We start from the raw sequence: 12,884 nt of genomic DNA on the forward strand, positions 1-12,884 counted from the left end.
CCTGTTTTTCAAAATTTTCTGGGGGAGGCCCCCTACCCCTAGTTGAAGCTCATGCCTTTGCCCCTTAACCTTGGACTTTGCCCCTCCAATCACCAACGGCTGTCGCCGCCACTGCGCGAAGCATGAGATTCACAATCCATGCAGAGCTAGATGTCTTCCTTCGCCACGTGGTTTATTATTACAAAGGAAACTGTGCTAATTACTTGGATTATGAACTGGATGGCCGATTCTCACTAAGGTATGACTGTTATTGTAGCCGACAAGCAAGTTGATTGTCGAAATGATATTGACAGTATTTTACGTTACCAGTATATTTTTCCTGATTATTTTCTTTGAGGGGGGAGTCAAATTAGACATTGAGGAGAGCTATAAGGGGTGTAAAAGTATGTAATGCGACGATTGTGGACCCTCTAGAGGTCACAATTTTTGTCCGATTTTGGTGAAACTTAAAATATAAGTTTATTTCCCAAAGATGTGGACATATATTGCTGTTCGTCCGTCCGATTTCTTGTGAACGCTCCAACGGCAACAGTTATCATCTGATTCTTTTAAAATTGATATATGTTGTTTACATTAGTGAGATGAAGGTTATTTAATTTCAATAATTTACGTTAATTACTTCGAGAGTTATGGCCCTTGTTTCACTTTGTTGCACCTTGTGAACGCCCCAACATCAAATGTTATCTGTCGATCTGTATGAAATTTATATGCGTCATTTAAAGTAGTAAAAAGAAGAATCCTATCGAATTTTAGCAAATGCTGTAACACCAAAAGTTATCATCCGATATGTATATAATTTATATGTATCATTTAAATTTGTGAAAGGGAGGCCTATTGAATTTCAGAAATTTCTGTCAATTATTTCTAGAGTTATCGCCCTTGTTTGACTTTGTGTACCTTGTGAACTTTCGAATGACAAAAGTTATCCAATCTGTATGAAATTTATATGCATTATTTAAGTTAGTAAAATGAAAAATTGTTATCAGATTTCAACAATTTCTGTAAATCACTTCCAGAGTTAAGGCCTTATTTCAGTTTGTAGACAGCTCGGACAATTTAGCTTCTAAAATTTTATTTATTCTTGCAGTCGAACAAGAAAAAGTAGTGGAAGAAGAAGAAGAAGAGGAAAGTTCTGTTGCATCTGTAGAGAAAGATGAACAGGAAGTTGAACGTGCAGCTTTGCCTTTGGATTTTACTGAACATGTCGAAGTTAAGTTGCCTCCCCCTATAGTAGAATCTCTACCAGAACCAGCACCAGTCCCAGTCCCTGTTAGTCAAGATGTAGATAATACTTATGATAAACAACCCATTGATGAACCCAAAGAAAGACCAGTCCAAGATATTGTCACACAAGGAAACTTCAATTTCCTTCAGGATTCCATGCTAGAATTTGATTGTGAGTTAAGCTTTATATATGTTAAGTTGTTTTATAGGAAACAAATGGGTACAGAAGCATTTTTTATACGCCCACATTTTCATGTGGACGTATATTGTCATCGCCGTCGGTTTGGGGAACAACAAGTAAACCAGTGGTTGTCGGGTGATTCCCTCAGAATATATATATATATATATGGGTCAAGCCACAGTACTGATACAAGAATTTTCTCTTTTAACCAGGAAATTGTCATTTTTATGCTCCTACATTTAAATTAAAGATGTAAACGGTGCAGCACCATGAGCCTTCTGTCTGACGTGGAGAGCGTCTACGGGAAACCGGTCACCACATCCTACATACGACCCATGCATCTTTTCTTACTACATATTTCTGTAGCCTTGTGATCGTCTAGAATTTGTCTCTAGCTGTCTTTACTTCTGCTTCACGTTGTGTATTTACTTCTTCTAGTTTCTTAAGACGTTTGTCTTACCAGGAATAATAATGCATAGTTCGCTTCTACATTTTATATAGCATATAACTGAATACAGGTATACAAGCATAGCACAAATTACAATACTATATAGCTAAAACCACTTCTCCACCCTATCCAGCCTCTCGGCTGTCTAGGAACTCAGATGTACCCTCGATCTCTGGAATCTAATGCAAGTCTGACTTACAGGGTTCCCCGGTTTCTTTTAAAGGTAACTGAATATCATGCACAATAACGCGTGATCATGGCCCTGAACTTGTGTAATTAACAAAATGATTGGTCACTTTAAATCAAATGATGCAATTAGAATAATTCCACTCACGTGTAATTCGGTGGTAAATGAGTGACATATGTTTTCGATAAATCGCTCTTTTTTATGTGTCAACTATCAATTACAGACTTAGTTGATTTAAGTATTTTAAGTACACATCACATATTATGCGAATATGTTATTTCTCGAGCAAAAATTCTACTAAAAGTATTACATTCGTCCCTTTCTTTAAGACTTTTTGCTCGGTATTGGGTAAAAGATCCCTTGAATCCTTTACAATAACCATACCAACATCTGTAGAATTATATAACTATTCATAAATGTAGCAGAAATCTAGAAAATCAACATATATAATTATCACCTCTCCGCCTTCTAAGATTTATGCTAAATGAACAGGTAGGAGACTCTTAAACGTCTATGTGCTAAACCCTATAATTATTCATGCAACAGGCAAATATCAATGATACTATACTATATAACAAAACTGAAAACACAAACACACATAATCAAAAATCAAAAATCAAAAGTTGCATGCAAAAGTTCTCCAAAAAGTTCATCACTGTAAAATCCTATGAAAATTCACTAAGCCCAAACACAGAAAACACAAATTGTCTTTTTTAAATCTTCAAGTGTCCTAATTTCAAAACACTATAACACATCACGTAATGTTTATAAAGTTCAGGTTTCACTTCAAATTCTGTCTCAGGAAATCTCAATTTAGTAAACTGATAAACCATTTCTTCTTCTTGGATTTGTATTGGTCTGTTTCAGCCACCATAGTATCAAGTTGAAACTTTCTTTTTTTCTTCTAAGTATGGGTTGTACAATTTTATCCGTCAATCAAACGTCATTGCCATCAGACCAAGAACTAACTATTCCTAAATTATTAAAACTTTATTTTCATATTAATCTAACATTATTTCGAAAAATTATTTGTAAATCTTACTCTTAATTAAAATTAACTTTATTTAAGTTTTAATAAACTTTGATGTGTCCCTTTAATTATAAATCTTGAAACTAACTTTGACCTCTTGACCTAACTCGATCAGTAATGGACAATTTTATAATTACGTTTATGTTTTATAATGTCTGTCTCGGTTTTAGAATTCCTACACTGTTATTTTATATTTCACCGTCAGTAATGTGACCTTTTTGACCTAATCATTTCCAATTTTGTATTTCGTTTTTTATAAACACTAACCACTATTACATAAACATTTCCTATCAGACTGACACTGACACAAGCTGAGCTCACACTTATGACAATACCAGTGTTACATTTTACCTAGAATATCCTACAGTACCTATTCTATTATTAGTATTATATAAACATTATTTAGAATCATGTTCAAAGCAAGTGACGTGCACTTCACTCCCTCGGAACACCAGTCTATATTCTATAAACAAGACAATAAGAACATACCTAACTTTTAGTAACACATACAGTTAACTATATCCTATATATTGTGACTTTTACACACGTCAAATTTAACACAGTATTAGAACCTATTGTTTATAATAATATGTCCGAATGTCAAATTACACATTCTAATCATCTCGTGTACATGTCGACAGCTTAAAGCAATTAGCAGTATATATTAAACGTTAATATTACGTTTCTAAAGCAAAAATTTAATTACATAAAATTATATACGGACAAAATCTACCGTATACTCCACTTTTCTAAAAAGTGTTGTATTCTTAACTCTAACCTCCTATAAAACTCGTATTAATGACTTTGTGATAATCTCACAATTTAACGAGCCTTTAATTTTAGTTTTTTCCCCAGAAAAACTATAACCAACATCCCTAGATGAACCATATGGGATTTTTTCCATAACCTAACTTTTTAATCAAAAGTTAAATTACAACAACTCTAAGGCCTGGACTAAGGGCCTCAAAATTATATAGTATACGAAACAACAAAAAACACAAATTAACGAATCACAGTAGAAACCACGGCCAACTAGGAAACTAGAGTTAATCACTCACAAACTTCATCCTTAGCTCTGCCGTCGTTCTCACTGCGATCCGGAGACAACATTAGTTCCTTATTTTATTCCCTATTCCGTTTCCTTATTATTATTATTCCTTAGTTATATCAAAACATTTATTTTTTTAAACCTACTCCCTAAAGACCCTCACTTTAACTTTAATTTTACTCTAATTTACTACAGGTCATGTTAACCTGGCAATATACATACCTAACTCATGAAATTATATTGTTTAATAAACCTATCAATCTAAACTTATGAATGACTCTAATTTATTTTCTATACAGTTAAATTTTAAATATTTAGTTTCTTATCAGATTTTAACTTTAAATTAATATTATTTGGTCTTTAAACAAATTTAACACATTTAATTTTCCAAACAAAATGTATTTACCCAATTTTTCGAATATCTTCACCAGATTTTTTCTTCTTTTTTTTTTCCATCAGAATTTTTCCTCTGTTGCTGGATTGTACAAGTATTTGTATATGTATTTCTCTTCTAAAGTGACTTCTTACCTCAAAGGTCGAAACTGCGTTACGGCATCAAATAGAATATGTATTCTTCTTCCAGGTTACTCGATCTCGTAGTCACGTGCACCAAATAGAATATGTATTCTTCTTCTAAAGTGACTTCTTACCCCAAAGGTCGAAACTGCGTTACGGCATTAAATCGAATATGTAAGACTATGCAGTGCTAGGCAGTCACTGGTTAGATGTGGAAAATATTACGAGAGAACTCCCCACATCCAACGTGTGATGCATACTCTCTTTTCTTCTAATCTTCTTCCAAATTTTCTGCTTACCCTAAAGGTCGAAACTGTCACGGCAACCAAATAGAATATGTAGCACCATGAGCCTTCTGTCTGACGTGGAGAGCGTCAATGGGAAACCGGTCGCCACATCCTACATACGACCCATGCGTCTTTTCTTACTACATATTTCTGTAGCCTTGTGATCGTCTAGAATTTGTCTCTAGCTGTCTTTACTTCTGCTTCACGTTGTGTATTTACTTCTTCTAGTTTCTTAAGACGTTTGTCTTACCAGGAATAATAATGCATAGTTCGCTTCTACATTTTATATAGCATATAACTGAATACAGGTATACAAGCATAGCACAAATTACAATACTATATAGCTAAAACCACTTCTCCACCCTATCCAGCCTCTCAGCTGTCTAGGAACTCAGATGTACCCTTGATCTCTGGAATCTAATGCAAGTCTGACTTACATGGTTCCCCGGTTTCTTTTAAAGGTAACTGAATATCATGCACAATAACGCGTGATCATGGCCCTGAACTTGTGTAATTAACAAAATGATTGGTCACTTTAAATCAAATGATGCAATTAGAATAATTCCACTCGCGTGTAATTCGGTGGAAAATGAGTGACATATGTTTTCGATAAATCGCTCTTTTTTATGTGTCAACTATCAATTACAGACTAAGTTGATGTAAGTATTTTAAGTACACATCACATATTATGCGAATATGTTATTTCTCGAGCAAAAATTCTACTAAAAGTATTACAACGGTCAATCTGCTAACCGGTCATGGTTCAATTGCACTGTTGAACCGGTTTTAAAAATTACTAATCGGTATTCGTTTTCATAGGATACCTGACCTTCAAACCAGGGTTCTTAATCCATTTTAAAACGAACCGGCCAGAATTGGGTCAAATGAGGTCCCTGTAGGAAATGGGTTAATTATAAGCTTCCATTCCCTTTAATATAACGAGACTTCCACAAAAATAATTCTGGGTAATTTATGGAGAATGTCGTATCCTGATGTATGTGATTACCACAAAAATAATGACAATTAGGTACACCTTTTGAAAATTTTCCATATTTAATTCACGTACCAGCTTTCAAGTTCACGTCAGTATAATACTGAATAGATTACTATCTTTGTTTATTCGATGAAACGTTCGTGTTTCATCAGTCGATGATCAAATTTATTAGCATTTGGCACCATGGCATTTCTTCATAACACAATTTGTAGTTTTTTGTCTATCACTTAACAAGTCTCGTAACTTGCAAAAGTTTTATTCATTTGTCAATGATAGACAAATGGCACAATTGTCAGTTGACAACCATAATTGAAATTGCTTTAAAATAAAATTCTGTACAATTAGCATTCAATAAAAACGACAATATTTTCAAAATTAAGCCAATGTCAGAATGTGTATACAATAAAAAATATTATTATTATAACGGTAAATGCTATTTAAAACTGGTTTATTGACCTAATTCGAAGCGATATGTCACGTGTCATTGGAATTCGACATTGGACATTCTATCGGAAAAATATATTATTAATTAATGTTTCTCGGTGTATTCGGTGTTCTATCAGGAGATTATACTCGATGAAGATATAAATTTGGATATAAACTGGTCAGTGAATCTATCAATGTATAATCCAGTTACTATTTTAATATCTACTGGTACCTGGAATTCATACGAGCACGGAAGACGCACAATTGGCAAACAATGCCGAGATCGTCTTCTTTTGCCACGTGGGCTATTTTTACAAAAGCAGTTTACTGAACCTGTTATGAATAATCAGCAAGCTTGTTTTATCCAAATTAACGTTAAATCTGCTAATTAGGCTACTCAGATTATGAACCACATGGCCGATTCTCACTAAGGTATGGCTGTTGTTGTAGCCGACAAGCAAGTTGATTGACTTCTTAATTAACATGTAATAATTAACCCGATGTAATTTAGCTGATAGTAGATTGATTTATGATACCATAGTGGCTGGTTCATTGTTTTACCAGGCGGCTAGATTAAACATCAATTGGTTAAAGCCAACAAAACACAACCGATTAAGAACACTGCTTCAAACCCAGGAATGATTGCCACAACATTGGTTTCTTTCACTAAGACCACATAAATATTTCAAATAGCACTTCTCATTTGTAATAAGTCTCAGGAAGTTAATGTCTTTAAATTCCAGCTCGAAGTTGTGACATTTGCATATATTATTAGTAGGTGTCACATCTCCATTGCTCGCGTTAAAAGAAGTCGTCTTTTCCTGATTAGTAACCTTTTTTATACGACCACATGGAAATGTGGACGTATATTGCCGTCGCACCTGTCCGTCCGTCTGTCCGTCCGTCCACAATTTCTTGTGAACACTCCAACGCCAAAAGTTATGATCCGATTGTTTTAAAATTGATATGTTGTTGACATTAGTGAGATGAAGAAGCCTATATAATTTCAATAATTTCTGTCTGTCATGTCTTGAGTTATGGCCCTTGTTTCACTTTGTTGGACCTTGTGCAGGCTTTAAGGCCAAAAGTTGTCATCCAATCGTTGTGAAATTTATATGCATTATTTAAATTATTAGTGAAACGAGGAAGCCTATAGAATTTCATCAATTTCTGTTTATTACGTCTAGAGTTATGGCCCTTGTTTCAATTTATTGAACCTTGTGAATGCTCCAACGCCAAAAGTTATCCGATATTTGTGAAATTTATATGCATTATTTAAATTAGTGAAATGTAGAAGCCTATTGAATTTCAGCAATTCTCTTAATTACTTCTAGAGTTATGGCTCTTGTTTCACTTTGTTGCACCTTGTGAATACTCCAACATCTAAAGTTATCTGCCGATCTGGATGAAATTTATATGTGTCATTCAAATTAGTAAAAAGAGGAATCCTATTGAATTTCAGCAATTCACGATTTCATCGAAACTTGAAATATAGCTTTATCTCCCTAAGATCTCAGTTCCTTTCGATATTGGCATCATGTATCGGACCGTAACTTCATGGATTATGACCCAGATTGTACGAAAAATCGTGTTTTTAGCTTGTGGACCATATAGAGGTCACAATTTTTATCCGATTTTGTTGAAACTTGAAATGTAAGTTTATAACCCGAAGATGTTGGTTTCTTTCGATATTTGCACATATCGTACTGTAACTTCTGAATTATGGCCCCTGATTGTACGAAAAACCGCGTTTTCAGCTTTTGGAACCTATAGAGGTCATAATTTCTATCTGATTTAAAAAAAACATTTGAATATATCACCGTTACACCCTAAGGATGGTTGAGTTCGAATTTTGTAAAAATCGGACCAAAACTGACAGACAAAATGGCCGCCCCTCGTACTCAAATAGTGTAAAAATATGGTATATCAAGGTTGTGGACTCTCTAGAGGTGACAATTTTCTTCTGATTTTGATCAAACTTGAAATGTAAGTTTATAACCCAAAGATCTTGGTTCCTTTCGATATTTGCGCATATCGGATCGTAACTTCCTGAATTATGGCTCCTGATTGTACGAAAAATCGCCTTTTGTTTAGCTTGTTCTCTATCCACCTCTTGCAAAATGTGGGCGTATCCTGTCTGGCAGCCGCTGGTTACATATTGTTGGGACTATGGCAACACTTATATCGGATTGTTGTGAAAATTCTCTACTGCACGCACTTTAACTAATCTTGATGGGTAACACAAGATTCGTGTTCATTTATACTTTCCAGTCTTATCCGTTTTCATGGTCATGGAGTAATAATCCAGATAGGCCTATCCTGCCGACTGTCAGGGTGAGCATTATTAAAATCTTGGCGGAGTTGACAAAACATGTGCTGAGTCTGGGAGAAAATTTCAACCAGACACGGTTTAGTTTCCATTTTGGGTTAAACGAGAGGGCATGTTTTGTTTCCATTTTGGGTTAAACGAGAGGGCATGTTTTGACTTTATATTTTGGGAAGATGTATCTTGTTCGTCTGCTCTCCACGTCGGCCTGACTTGTACTAGTACTTGGCCGACAAGAAGTCTAGTGAGATGTGGTAATTAAGGAATCCGATTTTCGTTTGCCACTGGATCCATTATGTTTGGTAGATTGGCAGTCTCTATCAGCACCCACTGAATCTGTTTCTTGGGGATTATCATTAGATTCCCGGCGAAAATATTTCAAAAGGGACATGATAAAAAATAGTTAAAATAGCAAAAATAGTCTTCTGCTAAATAGCAAAAATAGTTGTCTGCTAAACAATAACGGAGCAGTAGGCTAGTTTAACCAGTCATGCTAGTTAAATCGCACTGATATGACCAGTTAAGAGTCTAAATATCAGATAACTCTGCGCGTCATATAATTAATCAAAAGTAATAAATTTCGTCGAAAACATGTCATATTTAGACGTCTGTGAAACGAGTTCAATTTCACGCGAGTCAAAATAATTTATTCAATTTATGAGGTTAAAAGCAACAAATAAAAACACTTTTACCAATTAGATAATCTTTATTTACAAGAAAAATGGAGGTGGGCAGAAATCTGCTTCCAAGACGGGCGGACAATATTGGTGCTGGGCGGTGCCGCTCAGTAATTGTAATAGTAGGCATATCCCTGGGTTAATGAGTAGGTGTACTATAATATCAAAAATTCAAGGGGGTGTTTTTTCTCGTTTTCGGATTTAAAATATTTGAACTTGTTCAAAGCGAATATACATTGAAGTTTATATCCGATTGACTTTAAATTTATACACAGTGTTTAAGGTCATGAGACGAAGAAGCCTATTGATTTTCAACGATTTCCGATAATTACTGCCAGAGTTATGGCCCTTGATCACTTCAAAAAATCTTGTGGATGCTCTAAAGGCTAAAGTTAATATCTGATTGACTTTAAATTTATACACAGTGTTTGAGGTCACGAGGCGATTAATCCTATTGATTTTCAAAGATTTCTGATGATTACTGCCAAAGTTATGGCCCTTGATCTCTTTGAAAAATCTTGTGGACGCTCTAGAGGCCAAAGTTAATATCCGATTGACTTTAAATTTATACACAGTGTTTAAGGTCATGAGACGAAGAAGCCTATTGATTTTCAACGATTTCCGATAATTACTGCCAGAGTTATGGCCCTTGATCACTTCAAAAAATCTTGTGGATGCTCTAAAGGCTAAAGTTAATATCTGATTGACTTTAAATTTATATACAGTGTTTGAGGTCACGAGACGAACAAGTATATTGATTTTCAATGAGGCCAAAGTTAATATCCGATTGACTTCAGATTGATACACAGAGTTTAAGATCTTGAGACGAACAAGTATTGATTTTCAATGAATTTTTATGACTTGGAACAGCTAAATACATGATACAGTATTAAAAGTTTTGTATACAAAACATTAGCATGGGGCAGAACTTTATAAAAACCAAACAAATTCTAATGGTTTTCTGAGTTGTTGCTCTTAATCAGATTTTAGTGTATTATAAATGTTTCATTACCGAAAAAAGTAAAAATATGCGACAACTCTTGTTGACTGCCCGAACGATTTAGCTTTGTTGCCTGGCAACCTATCTTTGTTTAGTTTAAAGCATAGCTTCAAAATATGATATTTCCGCACAAGCGAAATTGATGACGGCGGGTTCCCCCGCTGGTCGAATTGACACGGAATGACCCAGTGCTACTTCCCTTTGAGAAGTAATAGAATGAGGTAAATTATGTTTTCTTTATTTCTATTGATAACATAGCACCACACTCAGACCCAGCTATTGTGGCTGTACAACTACCTAATCAACCAATGTCATGTCCTAATACATCACAAAATGATAGTCGTCAACAATCGGCCTATTGCAATCAAGCGTACAATGATCAGAGCACATATGATGATGGATATACTGGACAGTCAGAACAGAGTTGGGCCAATTCATCAGCTTATGTAGCAGATGAATCGCTGTATCAGGATGAAATGATGGGAAACCAAGGATCGAGCTATCCATCGGAATCCATAGACCAGGTAATTATTATAGCTGCATTTAAACTAGTGATGTTCCGATTATTGATTTCAAAATCGGTAATAGGATGAAATATTGGTATAAATCGAAATCTGCCATTAGTTTGCCGATATCTGTTTAAAAAAACTTTGTAAAGGCCTTTAAGATATTATTTCAGTTGTGAACAAATCATTATCTAGTGTTTTGAACTATGTCCTTTTATTTTTATACGCCCACATAACTTCCTATGATGTCATAATTGACTTCCAGTCAATACGTGGACATATATTGTCGTCGCCCCTGTCTGTCCGTCCAAACGTCCATATTTTAAGGTCACAATTCTTATCCGATTTTAACGAAACTTAAAATATAGGTTTATCTCCAAAAGATCTTGGTTGCTTTCGATATTGGCATGTATCGGACCGAAACATAATGGATTATGGCAACTGATTGTACGAAAAATCACGTTTTTATACGCCCACATTTTCATGTGGACGTATATTGTCGTCGCCCCTGTCCGTCCGGACGTCAGGATGTCCATCCGTCCGTCCACAATTGTTTGTGGACTCTCTACAGGTCACAATTCTTAACCGATTTTGACGAAACTTGAATTATGGCCCCCGATTGTACGAAAAATCACCTTTTTTAGCTTGTGGTCCCTCTGGAGGTCACAATTATCAGATTTAAAAAAACCCCATTTGATTATATCACCGTTACACCGTAAGGAAGGTGGAGTTTGAATTTCGTGAAAATCGGACCAAAATTGCCGGAAAAAATGGCCACCGTTTGTACGCTAATAGTGTAAAAATATGGTATGTCAAGGTTGTGGACCCTGTAGAGGTCACAATTTTAATTTGATTTTGATGAAACTTGAATTATGGCCCCTGATTGTACGAAAAATCGCCTTTTTATACGCCCACATTTTCATGTGGACGTATATTGTCGTCGCCCCTGTCCGTCCATCCGTCCACAATTGTTTGTGAACAGTCTACAGGTCACAATTTTTATGCGATTTCAATGAAACTTGAAATATAGGTTTATCACCCTAAGATCTCGGTTCCTTTCGATATTGGCATGTATCGAACCGTAACTTCATGGATTATGGCCCCTGATTGTACGACAAATCACGTTTTTAGATTGTGAACACTGTAGAGGTCACAATTTTGATCCGATTTGGTTTAATCTTGAAATGTATGCTTATAACCCAAAGATCGCGGTTCCTTTCGATATTCGTGCATATTGGAACGTATCTTCCTGAATTATGGCCCCTGATTGTACGAAAAGTCGCGTTTTTAGCTTGTGGACCCTATAGAGGTCATAATTTTTATCCGATTTAAAAAAACGTATTATTATATCACCGTTACACCCTAAGGACGACTGATTTCGAATTTCGTGACAATCGGCCCAAAACTGACAGACAAAATGGCCGCCGTTCGTTCTCAAATAGCCTAAAAATATGGTATATCAAGGTTGTGGACCCTATTGAGGTCACAATTTTTATCCGATTTTGTTGAAACTTGAAATGTAAGTTTATAACTCAAAGATCTCGGTTCCTTTCGATATTCGCGCATATCGGACCGTTACTTCCTGAATTATGGCCCCTGATTGTACGAAAAATCGCGTTTTTAGCTTGTGGACCCTATAGAGGTCATAATTTTTATCCGATTTAAAAAAACGTATTTTTATATCACCGTTACACCCTAGGGACGACTGTTGTGAGTGAGAGAAGATGCTGACCCTCTCCACGCGACGTGCTGTACGGGGTGGGCTTGCAAACTAAGTTGACAAGACAATGGTTAACACTTGAATCGCGGGACAACACTTGAAATGATAAGGCTTTGCAATGTTAATGAATATTTATGTAAATAAATATCATATACAGAAAACAATATTTACAGCACAAAACATTTATGTAAACAAGCTGACAGTTTTCCTTGTTGACACTAATTCAATAACACAGAGTTCATGATTCACAGAGTTCACAGGTCACAGAGTTCACGGTCACAGAGTTCACTGGTCACAGAGTTCATGGTTCACAG

General features: G+C 35.4%; 1 protein-coding gene across 3 annotated transcripts in view; it reads left to right on the plus strand.

The window, feature by feature from the left end:
* The window catches only part of LOC126825393 (caprin-1), a 294,531-nt gene that overhangs the window by 164,026 nt on the left and 117,621 nt on the right, over window positions 1-12,884 (plus strand). For all 3 annotated transcript variants that reach the window (XM_050555032.2, XM_050555033.2, XM_056101546.1), the window contains exons 6-7: window positions 1,088-1,396; window positions 10,603-10,868. In XM_050555032.2, coding sequence (XP_050410989.1) covers window positions 1,088-1,396; window positions 10,603-10,868 — 575 coding nt within the window. The remainder of the gene's footprint in view (window positions 1-1,087; window positions 1,397-10,602; window positions 10,869-12,884) is intronic.

The sequence above is a fragment of the Patella vulgata genome, chromosome 6 (genome assembly GCF_932274485.2).
Source record: "Patella vulgata chromosome 6, xgPatVulg1.2, whole genome shotgun sequence".
NCBI classification, from domain to species: Eukaryota; Metazoa; Mollusca; class Gastropoda; family Patellidae; genus Patella; species Patella vulgata.